The sequence below is a fragment of the Rhododendron vialii genome, chromosome 1a, assembly GCF_030253575.1.
Source record: "Rhododendron vialii isolate Sample 1 chromosome 1a, ASM3025357v1".
NCBI lineage: Eukaryota > Viridiplantae > Streptophyta > Magnoliopsida > Ericales > Ericaceae > Rhododendron > Rhododendron vialii.
In genome coordinates, this window is record NC_080557.1 from 24882011 (window position 1) to 24909142 (window position 27132).

At 38.0% G+C, this 27132-nt stretch overlaps 1 protein-coding gene across 2 annotated transcripts; it reads left to right on the forward strand.

The window, feature by feature from the left end:
* The first annotated feature begins 10231 nt into the window (after positions 1-10231).
* LOC131318583 (DEAD-box ATP-dependent RNA helicase 8-like) lies at positions 10232-26394 on the forward strand. 2 transcript variants are annotated; one of them, XM_058348475.1, is made up of 10 exons: positions 10232-10838; positions 11679-11739; positions 16821-17055; positions 17652-17890; positions 18530-18781; positions 18853-19033; positions 20059-20147; positions 20231-20304; positions 20442-20563; positions 26032-26394. In XM_058348475.1, exons 1-9 carry the CDS (start codon positions 10528-10530, stop codon positions 20518-20520), a joined length of 1521 nt encoding a protein of 506 aa, XP_058204458.1. In that variant the 5' UTR covers positions 10232-10527; the 3' UTR covers positions 20521-20563; positions 26032-26394. The 2 variants fall into 2 exon arrangements, with proteins under 2 accessions (XP_058204458.1, XP_058204468.1); XM_058348485.1 differs by lacking the exon at positions 26032-26394 and adding an exon at positions 21429-21439 and having other exon boundaries at positions 20442-20564.
* Positions 26395-27132: the final 738 nt, after the last annotated feature.

Sequence of the window (27132 nt, forward strand, 5' to 3'; positions counted from 1 at the left end):
TAAATAAAAGAAGAATCGCAAATATTTTCGCAAAATGCTTAAATAGAGACCGATCTCCAGATTGGGCGAGAGGGATGCCTTAAAACCCTTCCCTTCTCGTAACCTGGCTCCCGAACCCAGATATGGTTATGACGGACTGGTTCCTTAACTTTTTCAAATCAAATAAAGCGCGGAAGGTGCTTTGAAATACGGTTCCTTGGGTGTCCGACCTTTAAAACCCGAGTGGCAACTCTGTATTTTTTGAGCGCTCGCCATCTGGGCACGCGCTCCCTTGATTCCGGGCCCTCGCGTTCGGAAATCTGGAAATTTTCGAAGGGCATGCTGCCCACAAACTACTTCATTTCGGGGCACCAATCTGTCAAAGATTGACACTTGAGATTTCGGAGCACTTAAACGTTCGAAGACAGATGTCTTAGATGAAACTGATGAGGTTCCTTCTTTTGCTGTGATGTAATTGTTGGTGGATTTCTTTATGAAGATGTGAGCAAGAGAAAGTGTGGTATATCCAAGGCCTGTTTGAGACTCTTTGACAGCATTTTCCTTTTGCTTGAGCATCGTCTGAGTTGAGTTCAAGCCATGTATCTTTTCGCCTCAGGCAGAAGTTTCCCTAGAGAAGTTGAATCTTTAGGATTATGTCCAGCCTTTGCAAGAAGCTTGTAGGCATTGGGATCAAAGCCGTTTGTTCTTTGTGAAGGCAAGTAATCATTTTCCACTATGGGGCTATGCGTGGCTCGAACAAATCCTTTTAGGGGTGGAGCAACCTTGGCTTTGTTAAGGTTAGTGACTGGGAGCGTCAATCCATCTAAGGCCGACTCTTCACCTTTCTTCACTTTTGGCACATAACGAAGTACGGGTGTCTCTTTCTTCTTTACTGCTTCCTCTACATGATGACTGACACCTTGATCAATTTTCTCCTTCTCCTTAGTTAGAATATTGGTCTTACTAAGTTGCAAGTCATTGGCTTTGGACTGCGTGTAGCTTGATGAAGAGGTAGTAGGCTCTAAGTCCTTCAACACCACATTTGCTAAGTAGAATTTAGCATCAGCAAAATGGGACTCGGCTTCGCTAAAGGGTTTATCATCAACTACCACTTTCTTTATCATGCCATCTTTGCAGTACTTGAAGCATTGATGGAAGGTTGATGGGACGACGCCATTCCGGTGGAGCCAGGGCCGTCCTAAAAGCACGTTGTAAGAAGTTTTGGCGTCAATGACATGAAGTGATGCACTTGAAATCATATCATCGATGAGCAAGTCCAGACGAATCACGCTAATAGCTCTTTGCCCCCCTTGATTGAATCCTTGGATCATGAGACGACTAGGTGCTAGTTCGTCTATAGGGATGCCAAGTTTCTTCATGGTACGAAGCGGCAAGATGTTAACTACAAATCCACCATCCAAGAGCATCCTATTGACCCTCTTTTCACATATGTATCTGGTGACAAAGAGTGGGCGATTATGTGCTATGTCAACAAGCAGTAAATCCTTATCAGACAGTGTAATGCTTCCAATGCAAGCAAGACAATGACTGGTACAACTTGTAGAGTCAGCCTTGATTGGAGTATGTTTAGGTGACTCAAGCTCTGGATCCTCAATTTCTTCGACACTTACAGTGCTGCATGAAGCCTCAAAAAGACCGGAGTTGTGAATTTTCTTAGGAAGTAAATCCCATATGGTAAAAGGAGCATGCAATTTTTGGACGGGCATATCTTCTTGCCGATTTGAGGATATTCTCTTCGACTTCTTTCTTCTTTGTTGCCTTCTCGCACGCATCCTTTTGGGACTAGGCTTTGGTATTGCAGCTTGGGGATGCTTCACACTTGATGCGTGCTTCTTCTTTTTACGAGTAACAAGGGTCCATCCTTCATTATCCGCATCCTCAACTTTTGTGTTGGTAGAGATGTTGCCCCCAAACTGTTGAATAGAAGGGCATTGTACTACTTCAATTGGATCAAATGACCCAAATTGAATCTTCACCCTTGGTGACGCTTTAGGCTGAAGAATGTCATTTTATAGAGTAATTACAGTCTGATTTGCAGCTACAGTTTCGTTTTCTTCCTCCAAGACAATCTTCCCTTGGCTAGCAAGCTCTACTATCCTTTTTTTAAAGAAGAAGCACCGTTGAGTGGGGTGGCTAACCAAGTGGTGGTACTTGTAGTAATTTGGATCATTCACCTTGTTAACCTTCTCAGGTCGTTTCATCTCCGGGAGCTCAATGAGTTTTAGATCCAGCAATTGATCAAACATTGAAGGGACCTCTGAATCTGGAAATGGATACACCTTTTCTTGCATTTCCTTCAACGTGAGCCTCCTTTTCTCCTTCACCTATGGAGGAGTAAACTTCTCTACTTGCTTTGTCTTAGGTCTAGTAGAGATTTTGAAGGGTGCAACATTCACTGTCATGGAATCCTTCTTTTCTCCTTTGACTATGGGTTTGCCCCCTTTGTGAACGTCTGGCTTATTTCCTACGGTGTGAGAATCTTGCGTTTTGTGAGAATCTTGTATTGGTAGGCCTTGCCTTCCATTTGCTGCAATGGTGAGTTCCATGTCATGAGCTCGAGAAGCCAACTCTTCGAAGGTTTTAGGTAGGATTCCTTGAAGAATGTATTGTAGATCCCATTGCATGCCTTTGATGCACATCTCGATTCTGGAAGTTTCAGACAGTCTATCCTTGCAGTTTAGACTCACGTGCCACCATCTATTGATGTAATCAATGACAGGTTCATCCTTCCATTGGCGAGCATTCATAAGCTCAAACATACTCACAATACGGCGAGTGCTATAAAAACGGTTAAGAAATTCTTGTTCCAGCTGCTCCCAACTTTCAATCGTGTCAGGCTCAAGGTCGCAATACCAGTCGAAAGCATTGCCTTTGAGCGTTCGAACAAACTACTTGACTAGAAGATCACCATCAGTTCCAGCATTTCTGCACGTTTCAACAAAATGGGCAATGTGCTATTTTGGTTTACCCTTGCCATCAAATTGCGGGAACTTCGGTGGTTGATAACCAATAGGCATCTTCAAAATGTTGATCCTTCTAGTATAAGGTTAAGCGTAAGTAGAAGAAGATTTTGGCGCCTTCTCGTACTTCTGCTTGATGGTGCCTAGAATGAAATCCTTCAGTTGGTCTATGGGAATCGAACCCTCCCCAGAAAGCGTGAACTCTTTTGATACCGCCTTTAGTTTGTTTGAGATTCAACTTGACTTGAATCCCCTTTACTTTCGATTCTGCTTTTGAGGAAGGCGATTTTAACATCACGTTCTTCTAGGGTTTTTGACATTCCCTCAACCACTTTGGCCAGGTTAGCGACTTGTTCTTCTAGGCTGACCGCATTTGTTGTCATAACATCCATGACTGAAGAATTGGTAGGCTTGGCGGGAGCATTGAATTTTGATTGAAGAGTGCTTTTAGAAGAGTCGGAGTCAGAACTGCAACTACTTAAATAGCCGTCTTCTAGGTTCTTCTGAATTTCTGAACCAAACTCCTGAGGCATAAAAGGATTTTCAATGTCAGTTGCCACATCCTTCATTGCTTCTATGGTAGAAACGACATCCCTTCCTTCTAGTGAGCTTGGCGGTGCTTTCGGTAGATCAGCTTCAGACTCGAGATTTAATTTTGGTGAGCTTGGTAGTGCTTTTGGTAGATCTGCCTCAAACGTGGGATTTGATTTAAAAAAACGAGGCTTGGGCAGTATCCATAGCGGCAACTTTCACCTTGCTTCGAGTTGTTGGACCAGCACTTTTAGTGTGAGATCCAGAGCCAAATTTGGTAGCGACAACCTTCACCTTATTTCGAAGTGTTGCACCAACACCTTTAACGTGAAATCCAGAGCCAATTTTTGTAGCGATTGAAGACTTGGAGCGTGCAACCGGAGCTTGAGGAGCTTTTGAATGGGCAGTCTTAGGAGCCATTGAGAGTTTGTTGATTTGTTGAAGAGAAGAGATGAGAGGCAGAGATAGTCCCACCGGGTGTGCCAAAATCAGTTGAACACAAATTTCGAGTCTACGAAAAAGACGGGAAAAATGATGAACAAAGTCAATTTTATTAATGTGTCAAAACTAGGGTTACAATCTCTGATGCAATTTTCAAAGAAAATTAATCCTCTGATTCTTCTCTTCGGTTGTCGTTGAAACGAGGGGTTGACACTTATTCTCAGATCGAACGACAAAATCTTCTCCGATGTTTGCGAAGAAGATGATGATCTAGGTTGAATGTTCTTCGGAGCTTTGAAGCTTTGATCTGAAAGGACCTTCTTGTTGGATTTGGACTTGAGACTTAAGGAATTCTGAAGGGCTTTGAGGCTTTGATCTTCAGAGCTCTGGAGTTTGATGCTTGAATGTTGATGGAAAATATGATAAGATAGCACCTCTATTTATAGATATGTAGGATGGAGATTCATGACCAACTCTACTTCCTTTATATTTATCTCTTTTTAATTATTTCTTTATCTAATGTAAAAATAATAATTATAATTTGATACTTATCCTTCTTACTTTTATTTTAAGAAAGACAATTATTTATGAAGAGAACCACAATTATTATTTTACCAAGTGACTTAATTTGATTGGTCGAGCTTAATAAAAATAGTAACTGTGTCACTTTGACACGTGGCACCATTTGATTGACTTATATGCATCATCTTGATTTTTGACCTAAAGACATTTGGCAACATTTGATTGGTCATTTACCATATCCTATTTATTAGGCCCTGCAACACGTGACAATTTGTGATCGGCTGAAAATTTTACATGCCTACAATTATCACTATTGGATTCGAGTCTTATCGGATTTAGATCGAATTCAAGACTTATTGGATTCAGATTCGAATTCGAATCTGTCGGATCCAAATTGGATCCGGCCTATTGACAGGACTATCTGCTATAATCTTCAATTTTTTGAACATGTCAAACAAGTGGACTTTTTGGTGTTAAAAAGGTTAATAAGAAAAGAAAAGAGAAGACTTTGCTAGATAGTTCTAACAAAGACTATTAGCAAGATAATGGTAGAAAATGCAATAAAGAAAAAAAAAGTACTTTTTTTTGTGTTCACTTAGCAATAATATCCTAGAAAGTGAACTTTTCCGTACAACCCTCTAAAGCTTGAGAGCTTGCCTCAGTTTTTCTCACAAAATGTATTAGGAAATTTTATTTTCTTGAGAAAATCAACAATAATTATACTAACTTCCCTTTTTACCCTCTTTCCTCCACCTTTTCTCTTCTAATTTAGGCAATTTTTCTCCTTTTAAAACAATGACATTTTATTCTCTCTATTATTTTCTTTCAAAACTTCCATCATAATTAAATAGATGTGAGAAAAAAATCACATTTTCTTTTTCATTTCTTTCACTTCGCTTTCTATCATTTTCACTTTCTATTATATTTTTCTTACTAATCAAATGGACCCTTAATTTTAGCCTATTCAATTCCAAAGGGAGAATAGGGGAATAGGTAACAGGTATAAGTTCATCATATAGAAACTACTATCTCACTTATCAAATAAAACATGCAGCGTTCTTTAAGGTGGTTTTGAAGATGTTGATTGTTGCAAGCGTGATTTTATCGGCAATATGGTGGTTGTCATTACGTAGAAAGTATAGTAATAAGTAGTATCATAGAACGGCTCATTGTTAAATAGTTTAAGGTCTTGTTCCAGTTTCTTGAAAAAAGAACTTTTAGAAGAGAAAGGTAATTTCAAATTCAAAAATCATGTGTTTATACAAATAATTTTCCTACCAATATGGATCTTGTTTGATAGATCTTATTGAGATCTTTTAAATGATGCAAAAAAATTAAAAAAATTATTTTTTATTTTCATTAAATTTAAATTTAAAATTACTTTTTTTTTGAAAAAGAAAACGAAACGGCACCTAAATCTAGACTCAAGTTTGAAATGATTATCATGTCATAATCTAAACTCAGGGCTCGTTTGGATGAGGTATTAGGTTTAGAGGTATTATGTATGAAGAGGGGATTGGATAGTAAGGGGTATTATGTAAGAAGGGTGGGTCCACATTGATGTGACGGGAGGATTAAATAATACTTGGTTTGGATGAGGTATAAAATGGAGGGATAAGGTTGTTTTGTAGTTGAATGGAAGAAAGAGGGGGTATTATAAGGGGGGATTACACATAGCCGGCTCTCACCCTAGCCATGTGTAAGCCCCCCTTAGGGCGTATTAGAGGGGATTATGGAGGAGGGGGTATTAAGATATCCCCCCTGTTTTTGGCTTGCCAAAGCACGCCATAGAAGAGGGCCCACGTATTAGAAGGGTGTATATTACAATACACCCTTCTATCGTGGCATCCAAACAGGGCGTCAAGGCCTATGCAGTACAAATTCTGTCTCAAGTAGAAGGCCACTATAAGACGGATCCGGATTCTTCGTTGGATTAGACGAGACAGTTCGCGTTGAGATCGTCCATTTGCTACATAAATAATTGAGATCTATTCAAAAACTCCCGAGAGTTTTTGAACAAATCTCAACCATTTATCAAACCAATAGACGGTCGAAATGTGAAATGTGAACTGTCTCGTCTAGTCTAAATCTTTGAATTGGAGATGATTCGAATTCCTATAAGACTATGTAGCGAGACCCGCTCCAGACGATAAAGTCAATGCTTATAGCATCCACAGTGGAATAAGTAAAAGTGAATAATCAAAACATGCCACATCAAATTTTGATTATCCATTTAGAAATTGCTAAAGTTAACAATGTAAAGTCCCACATTGGCTATTTTTTGCTCATAATCAAAATTAATGAGTCATTGCTTCCTTCACTGAGTTTCCTCCAAACTTTTTCCCTTCATTTCACGTATATTGTTTGAAAACATAGTTTTTTTAAAAATAGTATATGTTTAAAACAATTTTAAAAAAAAAATGTTTTTGGAAAAAAAACAGTTTAAGTTAAAAATAGTTGTATTAAAATAGTTTATGAAAAGAAAATTGTGTGGAAAAAAACAGTTTTGTGTAAAAACAGTTTTTTAAAACAAAATAGTTTTTTTTTAAAAAAAATTGAAAAACGGTTTTTATATAGTTTTTTTTTTTTTTGTAAAAAGTTTCTGAAAAAATAGCTTTTTAAATTTATTTTTTGAAAACATTGTTTAGAGAGAGTGTGTTTGTGAGTAATGATACACGTACTTGATTGAGAAAATGTGGGGATCACTAAATTTGGTTATTGACAAAATGTTGTTAGTTTTGATTATTCAAAAGGCAAAATTTGATGAGTTGTTAAGAGGTTGCTAATTTTGGTTATTCCAATGTGAGCTCTTTTTGAACAAACATTGTTAACTGTAACAACCTTTTGATTTTGCTTATTTCACTGTGGATGCTCTTAATATTGATAAGAGGAAATCAAAATACTCCAAAGGTCCCGTTCGGCTAAATAAGTTAACTGGCTTATTTTTTGTCCTTATTCAATTTTTTTCCTATTAATTAGGTTTTTGTCAATTTTTTGAGAATTATTGCATCGGCATGATAAGAGAAATCTAAAAAGTAAAAAATTGCGATCGAAACCTAATTTTTTTGAATAAAGACAAAAATAAGCCATTAAGTCAATTTTTTCGTCTTTATTAAAAAAAAATTGAATTTCAATCATAATGTTTTATTTTTTTGATTCCCATTATCATGGCGATGCAATAATGCCCAAAATATTGATAAAAAATAAACAAATACGATTTTATTTTGAATAAGAACAAAAAAATAAGCCTATTTAGCCGAACGGGACCTAACTTTATTGCGAGAAATCATGGATTGCTTTCCATTACTTTGATCAAATAATTGAAGGGTTCCTACCGGCCGGTTCTCTTCCCCGTCCGCCTGTTCAGCCCCATCCTTCGTCACATTCCTTCTGCGCAAGTTCCGTTTCAAGTGATGTACCCAAAATACCCCCATTCAATCCACCACCACCCCATAAACTACTGCACGACTGCCTGATCGAGCTTCGAGCCGAAGATCCTCTGGTACAAGGCCTACGAGCCGATCTTCCTCTTCTGCCGCAGCTGCTTCTCCAGCGTTGACATGCGCATCCGCGTCAATGGTGGCAGCCACACTTCTTAGATCTATGCCATAGAACTCGCCGCCGCCATAGCCATAGAACTCTCCACTGCCAGTTCTCGATCCTAGATTGGGTCGTGGATTTTGTCAATTCCAATGGAAACTTGTCACCGTTCGCCGCCAGAGACTCCACGATGGCCTTCGTCGCCGATGACTCAACCAACTCCATGGCTTCTGTTGAAAGCAGCGCTTTCATGATGGCCTCCATCCGTCGGCTTCTCAAGTGTGAAAACGAAGAGGAAAAGTTCGTATTTACTCAAAATCTTCATAGCTATATGTATGTATGCAGTCCTGCACAGATTCAAAGAATCTGGTTGAAATTTGTTGGACGGAAGGCCGGGCGGAAGCTCCGACAAGGCTCGACGCTTCGATTTTGCTGATTAAGTTGGCCTTGGCTAGGTACAGTGCTAACAACGTGAGCGTCGTCGTCGTCGATTTAAGAAGATCAGGCCTACATCTAATCGTAAAGTCCAATTTGTCTCATAGTATTTCTGATTTTACTACTTTTGTAATAAAAAAAAAAGAGCTAAATTGTTTTTTTTCCTCTCATATATTGATTTTTTCTTTAATATTATTTGCATTTGGATGTGAATTTTGTATTTACAGGTGTGAATTCACACTACACCAAGAATTTACCCCCTTAAAAATTTTGTGTGTGAATTTCTGAAAAGATGTGTGAATTCTTCGAAGGGATGTGAATTCTGCAATGAAGTGTAAATTCTGAAAAGATGTGTGAATTTTGGGATGTAAATTTTGAAAAGAGCCGTGAATTCTGCACAAAGATGTGAATTCTGAAAAGACATGTGAATTCTGCAAAAGGGCGTGAACTCTAAAAAGATATGTGAATTATATATAATGACAAAGACGAAATGGTAAAACTATCTTTAAAAATGGTCTAAATGGGATAACACTTTAAAAAAAAGTCTGCATGTGACCGCCAAAAATTTCCCGAATAATTTAGGGATAACTTTTGGAAAAGAAACCCAAGCGGGTTAGTCAAGTGAATATGAAAAATAAATAAGGCTTTGTACCTCTTAAGAGCTAATTCTATTAAGGGTTTTTTAATTTTGTCTTTATTTAATTTTTTTTATGTTTATTAGTTTTACGTCAAACTTTTGTGATTTATTGTTACGTCTCACCATTTATAAAAATTTAGCGCAAAATTAAAAAAAGTAAATTTTATTTAAATAAGGTTAAAACTCAAAAAGCCCAAAAAACTCTTAGAGGAACACGACCCAAGTATTTGTTCTCTAGAGATCACATGTTCGAATTTTACAAAACTTAAATATTATATACATTGGGACTACTGAAAAGTTTGTTCAATAATTAATTTCAAGATGCCGAAATCAGTTGAGGTTATTAAAACCTGGCCTAACATTCGATTATTGTAAAAAAAAGAAGAAAACTTTCGCAAAGAAACTGAAAACAGGTAAAATAGGATAACGGAAAAAGGTCAAGCAAAGCATTGGATACCTCATTTGAGAACGCCTTCCCAAGACCCAAGAAGGGAAAATTAGTCGCAACAAAGGTAAAATAGATTTCATTTAGGGAAAGTATGCCAGTAAAATACTCCATAATGCACCGTAATTTTTAGTGGAGGTCTTTTAATTTTTTGAGTTTTTTAGCCATAAGGCCAAAACATGTTTAGGTACTTTCATATGGTTTTAGGGTGTACTTTCTTATTATAGGGATGCCTTGTTCTGTTCCCTTTTCAAAAAGAATTTTTCAGAAAATTTCCTTTAGATTCTCCCTATTTTCAACATTTCTCTCTTTATCTCTCTCCACTTATTATCCCTACTATTTTTCAAAAAAAATTTCAAACACCAATCTAAACAACCCATTAGTAATTTAGACATTTTCATTGGATACCCTAAGATTTTAGGCACTTTTATAGGAAATCCTAGGATTTTAGACATTTTTATATGGTATCATAAGATTTTAGGCACTTTTATGGACACATTTGTCCTTATATTTGATTGCAAAAAGTGCTTGTTCTTTGTTTTTTTGTGTGTGGTAAATACGATAGATTTTAGCTAAAGTCTCCCTTTTTAGAAAAAAAAACACCAGCGTAGGTCCAACCGTAATGCACCGTAACCCTATGGGCAATTCCATAAGCGTGGAAAATATTGGGCCATTTCAGTAATTACATCACTCTCTCCGACGCCCTAGGACGGTCGTAATCTCCATTTCTTGTTCCCTAAACACGGAGTCGCTCTCTCTCTCTCTCTCTCTCTCTCTCGATCGAACTAGGGTTCAGAATATCCAAACCACCGAATCTCAGCCGTTTAAATTCCTCTTTGATCGTTCCTCCCTTTCGAATCTCTCATTTTTCACACAAGTAGTGGCCTTTTTTTTTATTGCCCACGACTTTGCCTCGAATATCCATTAGCCTCGTAGTTGTGTATAATTGTTTGTATCTGTGTGTGAGTTTTGTTAGTTTCGATCCAATTGTTAGGGTTTTTTCTTAGATCGTTGTGATGAATCCTCGAGGACGGTATCCGCCTGGGATCAGCGGCGGCGGAGGTGGCCGAGGTGGGGGCCTGAACGGAAACCCTAACTTTCAACAGAGAAACTTTCAGCAGCAGTACGTGCAGAGGAGTGCAATGCAGAATCAACATCAACAGTTTCAGAATCAAAATCAACAGCAACTTCAACCACAGCAACATCAACAGCAGCAACATCAACAGCAACAACAGCAGCAACAGTGGCTAAGGAGGAGCCAGTTAGGGGCTGAATTGAGTGTTGACGAGGTCGAAAAGACCGTCCAGTCGGAGACCGTTGATTCGAGGTATTTTTATGCTGATCTCTTCTGCATTTCTATTTTCTTATACCAAGTGTAAAAAGCATTATGTAATAGTTGTGGAGTTTAGTGCATCAGATTTGGCCGTTATAGATTGATTGCGTTATTTTAAGTCAAACACGTGTTGAAATGTCAGAGCTTGTTAATTTTGTAATTTGACAGCCCCTATCTAAATCCATAGCCAAAGTTGAAATTTGGAACAAAAAACCATCTCCAAAGTATAGCTATGGATTTGGCTTGAGCCAAATTATCTATCTCTCCTGATGGCCCCCACAAGGATGCTCAAGCCAATTTTCGCTCTCACTACTTGCTTTAGCCGTTGGAGTAACATTGCTGAATCATATGACCTTTTGACCAAAAATTGGATCTTCAGAAAAATGCATGCTAAGTTGGTGAATGTGTGAAATGGTCGTGGAAGTTATTTGACAATGCCCGTGGAAATCCTTGCCCATCGAGACGGCCAAAGGCCTTAAGTATGTGTTGGTTTGTTATGGGACTTTACCAAATTTTTGTTAGTAGCATGATTAAAATAAAGAAAGCAAGAGATGAGAACGAGTAGGGCCTAGGTGATATATGTTTTCGTGTCTTTAAAGTACATCTAGAGACTATCTTGGTAGAGAAAACATGAATTATGAGTCTTGGTAGGTAGAGAAAACATGTTGTATCTTGGGCTCTTATGTATAGTCTTCGAGTAGTTTGTTTTCGATCTAATGAAGCTTCAACTATTTTTACCATGAGCTACAACATCAAAACATTTTGTTCTTGTTGGTGTACTCAACTGATAATTAGCATCTGATCTCAGTTGTTTTTTTTTTTGGTTTTCCCTAGTTCACATGATTGGAAGGCACGTTTAAAACTTCCACCAGTTGATACCCGATACAGGACTGAGGTATGATTATGAATGATATGGTTGCATGCATGTTTCGAGCTATCATTGGCATTTCTTTCTTTGAATTACTTGTCCTGGGCTTCCCTTAAAGCACTTGTTTGTGCAATATGTTCTAGCGCTTGTTCTCTAGCTCTTAAATTATATTTAAATCACTGCTTGAAGTCTTTGAGTTAGTGTTTTAGCTTCTAGCTGGAATGACTTTATGCAATTATGCAACACTAATAAATGTATAAGGCTGTGATAAGACCTAAATATCCTGTCACTTGCATTGTATCTCTGTTTGATGCCCATGCCCGATTAACATACTAGAGCTTAAGATCAACATCAGTACTGCAATATTAGCTTACAATCTTTGCTGTTTTAGGGTGTACCTCAGCCAGTAATGGTCCGTGGACTTCGCTGAGTTACTTTTCTTATTGGGTATGCTTTAATCATCAACATTGGGTTCTGTGTGCAGAAGCCACGGGGCATGTTTAGTTTTCCCCTTCCCTTTTTTTCTCATTCCAGTGTGGTGGTGTGCGTGATCAGTTTGTTTCTTGGGTAGTACTTATGTGTAACTGTTGATTTTAATAGTTCCTTTGGAGGCTTTGCTTTATTTGTGTATGAGCTATATGGGCACTATGTAAAACTTCATATCTTTGGGTATTGCATGTCTTTTTCTAGGCAATTTGCAGTCATGTGGTGATGGTGTTAGTATCGCTTTCAAAGTTGCGCTACAGAGCATGCCTAATTGTTTGCATCTAAACCTACACCTACCAGTGCTGCTGGGCAAACAACTTATTTGGGTGCAATTATTTTGGGTCCCTCTGCCCTGCTGCTTGGTTTTTTTTGGGAGGTGCTATGCAGGCGTAATAGTTGGTACATTAGCATTTTACAGTTGTCGGGTGTTGACTGAGAGTCTATTGAAATGGCTGTATGAAGTATAATAAAGAGAAAAAAGTATTAGGGCGAAATGCAGATTACTCCTTATGGTTTGGGGCTCTGGCACTTCACCTCCCTATCATATAAAAATAAGGGCAAAGTACGGATTACCTCCCTCAGGTTCGCCCGTTTGCCAGTTGACCTCCCTGAGTTTCACTAATGACCACATCGCCTCCTTGTGGTTTTGGAGTATAGTGAACTCTTAACTTCGTTAACGGCAAAAGTAAAAAGACCATGCTAACCTTTCTTAAACAATGGGGCTGTACTCTCCTGAACTAAGAAGCAAGGATACGGGATATGGATACGATACGATGCGGATACGCAGATACGTGTTTTTTTTAAAAAGAAGGATACGATACGTTGGGGGATACGTTGAATATAAAAGTAAATAAAAAATATATTATATATAATTTTTAATTCCTAAAATTTCATTAATGATTAAAGTTTTTCATTACACAAGTTTACCATTTCACATGCTGAGGGTGATATATTCACATATAGTTATATATATAATTGTGTCTATATAGTTATATATATATTTACATACACACGAGAGAGAGAGAGAGAGAGAGAGAGAGAGAGAGAGATGAGAGATTTACAAGGTTGTCGAGAGAGGATATTGTCAGTGTGTTTCTGGTGTCGATTGGTGGGGGAAAAAGAAAAATATAGTCCTACTTGCAATTTTAACCAATATATTTTAAGTAATAACATATTTACCCTCGCGCGTATCCGAAACATATCCGAGCATATCCAACACGTACCCGCGCGTATCCAAAACATATCGGATACGTATCTGGAGTGTATCTGAGAGTATCCGCGCATATCTGAAACGTATTGGGATACCCAAAAATAATTCTAAAAGCAGGATACTTTAAAAATCGTATCGGATACGTATCCGGAGAGTATCCGAGAGTTTCGGTATCCGATACGGATATGATACGTGATACGGAGGCCAAAATAGAGTATCCGTGCTTCATAGCTCCTGATCACATTGACAAAAAGCGAGGGAGAAAGAGAGAGATGGCTATGGAGATTTGGGGCAAACCATGGGTATGTATGTATGTGTGTATATATATATATATATATGCATACTAACTTACACGAACACATCATCACCAAAAAAGAAGTTACAAACACATTCATACCGCACACACAGATAAATGTATACACCGTATGTATATATAGCTTATGTTCACCGGTGCGTCGTCGGGCTTAGGCTGGGAATTCTGTCTCGGCCTTGCCAAATCGGGCTGTAGGCAACAACGGCTTGCCGAATCGACCTGCTCGAGTCCCTCTGCAGCGAAATAAACTGGCTTGAGCAAGTGTCTCGATGCACTCGCGGTCATTCCAGGCCAGGATCTTGGACTCGATTGACCTGGTTACCCGAGAGATATCGTGGTTGGTGACCCGGCGGGTGAGGAATGACCTAAAGCCATGGGTGCGGGTGGCCTTGGAGTTCTCGAGGGAGTCGACGATGGATTTGAGGTAGGTGAGGTGGTGGGCGAGGGTGGAGAGGTAATGGTCGTTGGAGAGAATGGAGTCGGACTCGATTTCGAGCTCGAGGAGCGCTTTGATGGAGTTGGACTCGGTGGATTTGGGAGTGGGGTGAGGGTTTGTTGCCTCTCTTCTTTCGTGGCAGCAGCTGCTTCTTCCATGGCAGGCTTGGCAGCTGGTGGAGAGAGAGAAAGAGAGGGGCAGGTTGTTTAAGGAAGAAGATGAGAAAAAACGATACTATAGTCATTTTACAGTTGATTTTGACTTTAACTTTTTTTTTTTCTTTCTCTAACTGACAAAAAAAAAAGCGCGCGTACTCTACTTTCAGTTAATTTGGGCGGAAAACTTAACGGTTGCACTTTACTCTAAAACCATAGGGAGGTGATGTGGTCATTAGTGAAACTCAGGGGGGTCATCTGCCAAACGGACAAACCTCAGGGAGGTAATCCGTACTTTGCCCTAAAAATAACAAAGTAGCACCTTATATTTTTAGACTTTTTTTTTTGCAATGAACATACTTTTTCCCAAAAATTGTGTGAGAAAAAGACTACAATACTCATTTATCTTCTTCCTCCAAAATTTGTGTACTCATTAAGCTTAACCTAGAAACTTTCTCCAGCAATCCTTTCACCCATTTCCATGCTCTCCCCCCTTTGCTCTTTCCCTATTCACCCCTAGTGACCATCGCCACCTCCCTCTTCTCCAAAGTTCCCATCGACATCCACCCACAACGCCTATCTCCCCCTCTCCACCACCCATGCGACCTCATTTTCCTTGCCACATCCTCCATCTCGGATCCCCCTTCTTTGCTACGTTGTCTCTCTCCTACTATTTTCCCAATCTTCCTGTTAGTTGAAGTTTCTTTTTTTTTTTCCATTTCCAAATCAGTTGGTGATTTTGGGGAAGTCGAGGAAATGTTGAATCGAGGTCGGTATATACTTCCTCAAAACTGAATCTTTCTTATATGGTGATAGCTGCTTGGATTGTTGGGTTTCATGTTATCAATCTCAATTACTACAACGAACATTGGCAAACTAGGGGAATTGTTATCAGAGTCATTTAGCGCTTTCTATTAATAGAGTTTGAGTTGCAAAAAGGTCCAAAAAAACAAGGTGCTAAGTTGGCTATTTTTATATGATAGGGCAGGGAGGTGAAGTACCAAACCCCCAAACCACATGGAAGTAATTTGCATTTTGCCCTAAGTATTATAGATTACGAGAGCATTCTTTAAAGTATTCAAAGCCCTAAGTAAGCAAGGTTGCATGAAACGAAAGTAAAGTGTTTTGTGGACTTCCAAACAGTTCCAAATGATGTTAGTACTTTTCCTTCCTTTTCTACAGAAGCAAAATTTGATCTTTTTTGTTACAATAATGGGGGCAAGGCAAGACAACTTTAAAAGAATACGGCTTCCCCTTCAAAAGACTGGATTTCACCCTGGTATGGATGTTACTCTTACAAATATTGTGTCGATTGAAGAAAAGGGACATTAAAAGGAGTATACACATCAAGTGTCAAGGGTACAGGTAAAGTAAACATGCCTTTCAGCATAATGTGGTTAAATAGCGGGGATCACTAGGACATTATTATACACATCAAGTTTGAATGAATGGTACGGGTAAAGTAAGCATGCCTTTCAGCATAATGTTGTTAAATAGCGGGGATCATCTGCATAGCAAGTGGAGTATGTGAGACAATACACGCCTAACTCAACCTTTGCAAAAATACAGTACTAAATCTGATTATGGCAAGCGACTAACATCGGGGCGTTTTTTAAATTTGGGTGTCTGCTCACACATTGCCTCGGGTGAGTATATATTTCTTACTGACTTGATCTGGTCCTTGCTCTCCTTCAAATCCTGACTCTAATGTTCTCCATATAACCTCCAATTGGTGTTCAAGAGGTAGGTATTGCAGGGGTGTTAGTGAAATAAATATCATTTAGGAAATACTAGGTCTTTGACAGTCGTGGACCATAGTGAGTAAAACTATTAGGGTTGAGAGGTGCATAGTGTACTTAGTACTAACTACTAGTAAGTGGCAAGTACTACAGTAGTACAATATTTTTAAAACCTTTTTTTGGAAAATTTCTTTTTGCGTTTTGGGTCTGGTTTGAACTTTTGATGGCCTCAGCATTTGTAGTCTTGGTATGTGATTTGACCATGAGAGCTGATAAAGCATACTCAGTGGTGCTAATTTTGACTATAAGAGTGCTGAGGAAGCATAGTTGCAGGTGTGAATATTTACCATCACAGTGTTGATGAAGCATACTTTGTGGTGTTAATATTTAGCTGATCCTGAAAGAGCCATGCGTGTAGGAATATGAATAGGTCATACTATTGTTCTATTAATTCTAAAAAGTGAAAAAGTGTAGCAGTTAGCTGGGCTTAAATTTTGTTTTTGTACATACCGGATGGACTTTTCAGGCTGCAATCTTGATTAGGCCTCGAGTATAATCTTAAGAGTTTTGTTTATCACGAACATTTGACGTCCAATATAAGAGAGATTTATACAATTTGGTAGTATATTTGTTGCTGTGCATATTTTTTCTGATACTTATTGTTCCTAACATTCTATATTTGTTTGAATTGGTTTTCATGTTGGATTTGTTGCTGTATCATATGAGATGAAGGTTAGTCCTGATTATCACTTCCCCATTTTTCTCGCAGGATGTGACTGCCACTAAAGGAAATGAGTTTGAAGACTATTTTTTGAAACGCGAGCTACTTATGGGAATATACGAGAAAGGATTTGAAAGACCGTCTCCCATTCAGGAGGAAAGTATTCCAATTGCTCTAACTGGAAGTGACATTCTTGCAAGGGCTAAAAATGGAACTGGAAAGACTGCCGCCTTTTGCATTCCTGCTTTGGAGAAAATTGATCAAGATAATAATGTTATTCAAGGTTCTAATCTCAACGATTTGATAGTGTTTATGGATGTGGAGTATCGTTTATATCATTGCTGGTTATGATGACATTTAATACAAGGATGTTCTTTGTAAGTGTGGTGCATACTGTTGAGGTCACATCATTAAAAATATCTCATCCCAAATTGCACCACTTTGTTAATCCTGGAGGATATTATCTTGGCAACTTCAAACTAGAACTAACATATTTGTGGAGTTAAAAATGTTTACGGAGATACTAACCAAATTTTTTCGAAGTGGAAAATTGTGTGGATGCATTGAGTTGCGTATGCAGCTTATCCCTTTTGAGGATCATTATGGTGTGCCAATATTTGCATCCTGGTGTATTTGAGGACTAAACATGGATACAACAAGCACCTGCTACTTATGATGGGATATGGGTTTGCAGAAATACCAGGTTATCCTGTCAGGAGTTGATTGACCGGAGATCATGCATCTATCAAGGCTCCTGATGCCTAATTTAGTTGATTTGCATTTCACCTTAGTGGACGTTGCAGATATTTGATCTATGTGTTGTTCTTAGTTTAGCTTGTAGTCTTATGGAGTTCGTGACTGAGTTGTCTTTTGCTGCAGTTGTTATACTTGTTCCAACAAGAGAATTGGCTTTGCAGACTTCCCAAGTTTGTAAGGAGCTTGGGAAACACTTGAATATTGAAGTCATGGTTACCACAGGTGGAACCAGCTTAAAAGATGACATAATGCGTTTATACCAACCAGTTCATCTGCTTGTTGGAACTCCTGGAAGAATACTAGATCTTGCCAGAAAAGGTGTTTGTGTTTTAAAAGATTGCTCGATGCTTGTCATGGATGAGGTACAGTTCAATAGACCATCTTTACTCTTGAGTTTTGACATTTCATCCTAACATATTCTCATCTATAAGAGCGAATAGTGTTTGTTAGCAATCCTAGTTTATTTTGGGTTCTGTTGTAAAGTGAAGTTGTTTGGTGGAAAGGTTGTGAGCGTCTGAGGAAGGAAGAAATGGTTTAATGTGACTAAGAAATCATAATTTAGGAAGGTGCAACTGTATTTAGAGTTTATTTATTTATTTATTTTTTGAACATCATATTTAGGGTTTATCTTCTAGAGTTATAGGCATCAGATGGCTTGAATTTTTGAATAGTTTTTTTTGATCGGCTTGAATTTTGAATGGTGACATCTACTTGGAGACTCCAACAAAACTTTTTTTAGGGAGTATGGCTTCTGTTTTCCATGAGAGCACATAATGTTTTCTCTTATGTTCACGTATGAGTATTTTTGTGACATTTATTTTGTATTTTTGAAAATCCAAGCTGTAACATTTACGTGCCCTTCCTAGTTCTTTATGCTTATAACTCAATAGAGTTGCGATTGTCCAGAGTGATGTTTCGTGGAGATAATTGGTTTACTTTTGATCGGTTTGAAATTGAACATCAATAATGGAAAGAATCTAATGGCACGTGGTTTCATGCAGGCTGATAAACTGTTGTCTCCTGAGTTCCAACCTTCGGTGGAGCAGCTGATTCGTTTCCTACCTGCGACCCGTCAAATATTGATGTTTTCAGCCACATTTCCTGTTACTGTCAAGGATTTTAAAGATAGATTTTTGCGCAAGCCCTACGTTATTAACCTTATGGATGAGCTTACTCTCAAGGGTATAACTCAGTTCTATGCCTTTGTCGAAGAAAGACAAAAACTCCACTGTCTTAACACTCTTTTTTCAAAGGTTTGACCTCTAACTGTTCATCCCTAAAAAGTTCTTTGGTTTCCCTGTTCATATTTTTACGTTCTCTACAGCTTCAAATCAACCAATCAATCATTTTCTGCAATTCGGTGAATCGAGTGGAATTGTTGGCGAAGAAAATTACAGAGCTTGGGTATTCTTGCTTCTACATTCATGCAAAGATGCTTCAAGATCATCGCAACAGAGTATTTCATGATTTCCGTAATGGTGCATGCAGGAATCTTGTTTGTACAGGTATGATACTGATGCCTTTTGGTTTCCAATAGGACAAGTTACTTTTGCTGTTTGGGCTGCATGATTAATTTTTTTTTTTCAGGTGTCACTTTATTAGAGTCTATGTATTTATGACAATGGCTAACATTCTAATTGGTTAACATTGTGCAAGATCTATGTTGCTCTTGTGGATTGCAGATTGACCACTAACCATAATTTGTAACTTTTAACGTTTGTATTCTGCACCATGCCAAAATTGGAGCTACAGTAATCAATGAGTAGTAATATTAAAGCCAGAGTGCCACGTATTTCTGATTGACTTGAAGCTAGCATGATGGGCATGGGAAGATCATTGAATTCCTGTTCCACTTCCAGACTAACCATGTTTCTTTTTCACAAAGCTAAAACAGAGACAATGGACAGATTTTTTGATGATCAATAGATTATAGAAGACAATGGACAGTTTATGTTCTTTAGAGTCTGTAGCCATTGCACATTCATAAAATCCATTGAATTTACTGGGTTACTGTTGCCATGCTCAATTGCTCTGACATTGCCCATACATTTGATTTTGATTTTTTGAACAGTAGAGTTTTTGATGTCTTAACTTACTGTTTTATGTACTATTTGACTTGTTTTAGAGTATTATTAGCTGAACTTGCGGGGAATTGCATGACTGCATGTGAAATGTTTGTTATTTTGGTAAACTTGCGTGTATGTTTATGCAACATATAGCCAATATACATCATTTCACATAATTTGACATGGTTTACATTAATCCGGTGTTTAAACTGTACAAAGTTGTAGGACGTTTTATACTGATTACTCAGAATTTACTTGCTACGAGTAAGAAACAGTGTATACTAGCAAAGACTTTAATTCAAGTTTAGAATAATTCATTACTCACCAATGCAAGTATAATAATCACATGCTAGAGGCACACAAATGTTCGCTCACTTACGCACACCCTTATAATTGGCTAAGGCCCTAATTATTGACTACTTATTGTTATGCTCATTGTTCTTTGCTTTTGTGATGGACTGCAGATCTGTTTACGAGGGGGATAGACATTCAAGCAGTCAATGTCGTGATTAATTTTGATTTCCCCAGGAATGCAGAGACTTACCTGCATAGGGTATGTTCAAGTCTTCTGGATGGGTTTGCTATGCAGATTTTTTATTGAGGTTATTTTCTTATTCATTTTTGCATCACTTGTAGGTTGGTCGATCAGGGAGGTTTGGGCACCTTGGGTTGGCAGTGAATTTGATCACTTATGAGGACCGTTTCAACTTGTATGCATATTGTTCCTCTGTTTGACAATAGACGTTTCCTTGACTTTTCAATTGCTAAGTTAGAAAGAAAGTTTTCTTTTTTGTGTCTTTGAAATCGGGGCTGCATATTTATTTAGGTTGTGGTTCCCTTTCAACAGGTATAGGATTGAGCAAGAACTTGGAACTGAGATAAAGCAAATTCCTCCACATATAGACCAGGCTATTTACTGTCAGTGACCGGTGGTTCATTTCCTCTATATGGTCAGTCGTGGCAAGAATGGTAAGTGATTTGAATTTTTGTATTTCTGTTTATTACTTGTGTGGAACATCCCATATAAAGCACTATTTGCAACTGGACATGCATGTTTATCATTGGATCCTTCAGTGCCTGTAAATCTTTGTTGTGTTTGTACATATTCCCAGCGGATTAAGCCTGAATTCAACAAATTTAGTATCCTCTAGTTTAGTGTGTAATATTTCTTTTGGATTTAATCCCTCATCTTGCCGCGCTAGCTATTCATTCGTACATCTAATTTCAAATGTTGCATAAAAAATCATGCTATGGACCTGTTGTATTTTTTATCCTGTATTTGTTCAACTATTTCAATACCTGCACTGATCTTTTAGGTTTGTTTGAAATGCCTTATTTTTTAGCTTTTGACTTGAAAACAATGGCTTAGGCATACCTTTGGAATATGGATACATGTAGAGAATGTGGATAACTCTAGAGAATGGATGCCATGTAGATAACAATGACTGGCATACCAGTTGGAATGTGGAAAGCAATGACGTAGGCATACTGTTTCATATTCTGTCTCTGATCAAAGTAAGGAATGCACAATTCTTGAATAATCCAAAGTCGGTAATGGTTTTGTTGTCTCAAAGTTTGATGGAGTTGGAGGATTTTTAGTAGCATCTGATGTTCGTTTTAGTAATTTGTACTACGTAACACCCTAAATCCTCCTAACTGAACAAGATGACAAATCACTAAACAATCTCTTGATGCGCTAATCCAAAGCTTAAATGGAGAGATCTGTAGGGATTAATGTTGAATTGCAACATAGGATGAAATTGATAAGGTAAAGATGTAATTAATTAGATCACCATTAGCTGTAGAACATGATTTTTCAACACCAGAAGTTAAAATTGATGGGGTTTGTTCATTCCTTTTTTTTTTTTCCTTTTAAATACTGGATTTGTTCATTCTATATCTTTTTTTTTTTTGCTCAGTCTATTAGTCTTCATTAAGAGTTTTCTCCAATTTATCATTCTAATAGACAGTTGGGAGAGATGTTGTTTTGGGAGAAAAATTAGGTTCAGTTAGGTTGAAGAAGAGGGTATTTTGGGATGAAGTTATTTTTCAAGATGGTTGTGGAAAGAAAATGGGGCTATAGAGAACTTTCTTGGAGTTTTTAAATATTCATCCTCAGAACCCATCTCACGTGAGTATTCATCCTGGTCATTTTGAACAGTTATGTTTTCATCCTCTCAGACGGTGAATTACCTATCTTACCCTTTTAATAAAATATTCAAATGTGTGTATAATGCATTCCTAAATTAGTGGGATCATTTCACCATTTTCTAATTTGGTGGGATTCAACCATTTCCTAATTTAGTCGGATTCAATTACAATAATTACGAGAGATAATTACAAATGATGATTTTAAAATATAAAAAATTTGTAATAACCAAATTCGACCGATTTAAATTCGTAAAATGATTTCATGGATCATTTTTTCACCATAAAACTTATTTATGCAAAATTACCATGAAACATATATTTTGGAATATGGTGTATAGTCAAATCGACAATGTTTTTCATGGATCAATTTTTCCACCATAAAACATATTTCAAATAATGGTGCATATATCAAATCGGCCATGTTTTCCATGGATCATTTTTTCCACTTTATTGATTATTTTTGCAAAATCAAAATTGACCATGTTTTCACCATAAAACATATTTTCAAGACATGGTGGCTATATCAAAATTGGCCATGTTTTTATGGATTATCTATGCGAAATCACCATGAAAAGTGAGACTAAAATCAGGACTATAACTATCATGAAAATCATAAATTTTTTTATGGATTATTTGCATACAATCAAGAAAGTGTGCTTTCCATTGCTACTTCCACTAACCATCCACAAATCAAAATCCTTCCACAAATCAAAATTGTTTTGGAATACAATCCAGAATACAATACCTAAAGATCAATTAGATGAAAAATACCATATCATGAATGAGAACCATGAACATCCAGAATACAATACCTAAAGATCAATTAGATGAAAAATACCAGATCATGAATGAGAACCATGAACGTGGCCGATTTGAGAATCAGATCAACCCTTGGTGTCGCGTAAGAGCATGCTATGTTCGATTGTCAGATCAAACATGAACAAATTGCAAAGACGGTAACAGATCGCGAGAAGAGAAACAGAGAGGCTGCAGCGAGCGACGAGCAGAGAGGCGGCGGCGAGCAACGAGCGACGAGGCGAGGGAGTTCGCACCAATGGAGGACGGACATGGTCTGGGTTTTCTATGGGTTTTTAGGAAAATATGGAGACCAAATTACAAATGGAGGGGGTGTCTGTTACAAATGGATTGAATGGAGAAATTTTAGGGATTGATTGGCGAATATTTTGGGATTCAATGGTGAAATAAGTGGGGACCGATCGCCGATTCTTTCGCGGGGACGGGAAGTGTTATTTTTCAGTCCCAAATTTCGGTGCATATGTGTATATATACAAGGGTACTTTTGGGATTAAAAAAGAGGATGAAAATAGAAGTGCCAAAATTGAGTAGGATGAAAACCTAAGGGGAGAGGGTTCTGAGGATGATTCTTTAAGTCATTTTTCTCTCTCTCCATTTTCATTCTCTCATTCATCCAGACAAACCCTTTCATTACTGATCACCTCATTTCTAAATGATGCAGCCCATTTTACTTCTTCTGGTTCATTTTAGGGAAGTCTAGTTGTATTTAGGGGGTTGTGGTTTGCCTTGGGCTATGGTAGTCGATTTTTATCATTTCGAGAACAAAATATGACATCATAGCTCTGTGTATCCCTTTTGAGAAGCTTCTCTCACTGATTCTCTGATTAATCTTTATACATCTAAAGATTCTAAACCCCCAAAATACAACTAGACTTCCCTAAAATGAATTACTACTGGTAAAAGTAATGCATCGCTGAGATACCAAAAAATGTGGAAGAGAGAGGTTCTCTCTATTTCTCTTTTCTTCCTTTATTGTCTCTCTCTCACGGTACCTTCGCTGTCTCTTTGCTATGTTTTGAAGAGGTCTTTAAAGGTTCTCATTCCACACTTAAGTCTCTATGTAAATGCTACTATTTCTATCCTATTCTTCAGGTTCTGCTTTGGCCTTAGGTTGTGCAATATTGTGCTGAAGATTGCCCCTGTTGCCCCAAAGCATGTGTATTTCCTCATTGATTGGCTAGGCCAAAAGAGAGACTATAGGTGCAGTCGACCCCACCAATTTGAAAAACTTAAACCCCAATTTTCTCCTTATTTTCAACTTATATTGATCTAGACAAAAATTTGGACATCGTAAAGATGATAGTTTGCTAGCCCTAGTATGCATTGTAAATTTGTAATTTGTGTCAAGTGCAAATATTATTTAAGGTACTATAGGTTTATACCTGAGCAGTGATTTAAAAAGTGTGTGCCTCGCGCGCCATGGCGCTGAGGTGAGGCGAGGCGCAAGGTCTGCGCCTTAGGTGTAGGCACTTAAGCGCATAACACAAAGGCGAGGTAGAGGCGCTAAAGCTTGCGCCATGGCGCAAGGCAATGAGGCGCGCACCTTTTGGTTTTTCAGTCAATTAATCCCAAAAATCGATCTCAACCCTTCATCTATGATGCATACAAGGTGGGTGATGCAGTGAAGAATTTTCTTGAGAGTAAATCAACCTGGGGTTGAGATTGATTGAGTACATCAGACTGCAGATGCTTCTTTTTCTCCTTCTCGACTCGATCGATTTGCTCTGTTATCTTCTCCTTCCAGATAACTTCTTCTCCTCCTCCTCACGTCTGTTTCCACTGTGCTTCTTCTCTCACGTCTGCTGCTTCTTCATCTTCTTCTTGTCACGAATTTTACAGCTCTGTTTCATTTTACCTGCACCTGCTGTTTTTTTTTTTTTTCAAGATTTTTTTTATAGCTCTGTATACAGTTTATGAACTTGGTTTTTTCTATTTGTCTATGGTATTTTTTCATTTATGGTATTTTCTTTTTCTATTTGTTCATTGTAGATGACATCTGAAAATAATAATAATAAGGCTAAATGTTATTATGTTAGCTTTTCATGGATGATATGTTTTTTTTTAGTGTTTCCTGGTTCCGTTTAACCAGTGAAATGTTATGCTTTTTGACATTTGAAAGTTTTATGTGTTTGTTTGTGTTGAAAACTTGTTCTAATAAATTGCACCTCGCTGCCAAGCAAAAAAATAAATTTGCGCTTTGCATCAATTAAGCGTGTGCCTCACCTTGCCCTAAAGATCTAGGGGACCTTGGTGCCCCAGTGCGCCTTTCGCCATTTAAAACACTATACCTGAGCATATTTGAGTTAATACTTTGTAAGTATCTTAATATTAGTTTACATTTCTCTTGCTTGGCATCTCTCTTTTTTTTTTTTTTTTGTGTTGTTTCTATTGAGGTTTATATGTTTGAGAGGCTTTTTTTTCCTAGTTGAGAGCAGGCTCCTTTCTCGATGAGAGTGAATTCCTACGAGTTCAACTTGGGAGTGTGGAAGCAAGGTTATGAGTGGATCTGCCCAAAGTTTTCAGTGGTGAAAGTGCAAGAGACCTCTCATGAGGGGAGGCGTAAGCCTCAAGGCATGGAGGCATAAGCCTTTGGAGTTTTTACTTTAGTTATAAAAAATAAAATTATCTAAAAATATCATAAAAAAAAAGAGGGGGATAGTGTTAGCTGTAATACCCCAAGATTTGGGGGAAGTAAGTTCTTAGTCCCATATCGGAAGTCTACATGGGTGATCTTCGGCGTATAACAAACCATGTGGGCTACTACTAGAACCTTGGGCTTAAGCTTTTGGGCCATATGGTGTGGCTTGTGGATCAAAATCAAGGTACGGGGCAGTGGTCTACTTGGGGCGTTACGTTAGCACCCTACGAAGGTGCCTCACAAAAACAAGAAAACCATACATAGAATTCACACAAAAAGAAAAAAACAACAATGTTTAGACATAAAATGATATAAACTTGTGCCCTATCAATCCAACTTTTAAAAGCACTTTAAGTCGTCTTGCAAATACACAAAAACAGGCATCTTTGCCCCTACAACTTTAAATGGACTGATTCTTTACTTCAAAAAAGGAAAAGAAAAAAGAACCAACTTTTCTGAGGCGCTTGCCTCCGTTGTCTGGGCGAAAAAGGTGTGAGAAGCGTACGCCTCTCTATGGCTCCTTGTGCCTCGCACGGGTGAGCAAATGCTTTTGTGGTTCTTGCCCAAAAATCAACGCCTTGAGGCGTTTTGGCTGTGTGCCTTGGAAAACATTGGATTCACCACCCCGATAAGAAGATTCTGATACTGATAGTAAGATGTCATGGGACAGAGCTTTGGAATTTTCATCAGAAGTTTCTTTGATGAAATCTCTCATTCGTAGTCCTTTGCAAATTTTGCTGATTTTACTTATCAATATATTTTTCTGCATGTACGTCTTGATGTATTAATTTGCTGATTCATGTCTTACCTGGTTTATGCATCGAACTTGTAGGATTGATGGGGCCTATTACTCAAGACGGTATATAACTCAGCGTGGGAGGGGGGGTGCATTCTGCACATGAGACGGTACGGTATGGTATGGTATGGTGGAAGACTTTTGTTCAGATGCAAAAACCCTTGAGTGCTTTCTTACATTTCTAACTTTCTATAATCCTGAGACCTGCACAGGACCTTTAAAATTCTAAACTCAGTGGTAGAATCCCAGACGAATGCTGGGTTCACTTATTGGGTCTGGTGGGTAGTATTTGCATTTTAGACTAGTTTGTCACTGTTCAATGGTATGTATGCTTTGTGCTGAAATACCTTTCTAGTGTTTTCTGTATAATTTGCTTATGGAAGCATCTTTTGTGACCGATCTCTTGTCCTTCTGGGATGATTTCCTTCTTTCTTTCTTTTTTGGGTACATTCTGGGATGATTTCTTTGATAGAACATGATTTAGGTGGTTTGGATTTAAGAGTTGCACGTTTTGTTGGAGACAGCTATTTTAACGATCTTTTTTTTATGGTTATGCCAGCCATGATAGGTTGATCTGGTAATTGGTATGTTCCAATTCTGATAGCCTGACATGGTATTTCCATGATTAAATATTATTTCATTATAGTTGCCACCAAGTGAAGGGTGGGCTTGACGCAACGGTAAAGTTACTTCATTGTGACCTAGAGGTCACGGGTTCGAGTCGTGAAAACAGCCTCTCTGCTTGCAAGGGTAAGGCTGTGTATATCAACTTTTCCCTAGATGCTGCAATGGCGGGAGCTTTGTGTATTGGTTTTCCCCTTTTTGTTGCCACCAAGTCTCTTGCTCCTATTGGGCTCAGCTTTGTAGAAGTGGGTAGAGGCACTGGACTGGTGTTTCATCCATTTTAGGTTCTATCAATTTTGTAAGTTAAGCTGGTCCTATAAATTCTGTTATCTAGGCTTGGTACCGTTTCTTCATAAAGCGAATATTTTTTGGTGCTTTGTGAAATTATTTTGTGAAGTTTTAATGGTCCAATATTTGGGGTTAATTATTTGTGTGAATTAGAGGAATTTGGAAAATCATAAAAATACTGAAGTTGAAAAAATTTCAAAGAGGAAAATGAAGGAAAACCATGGG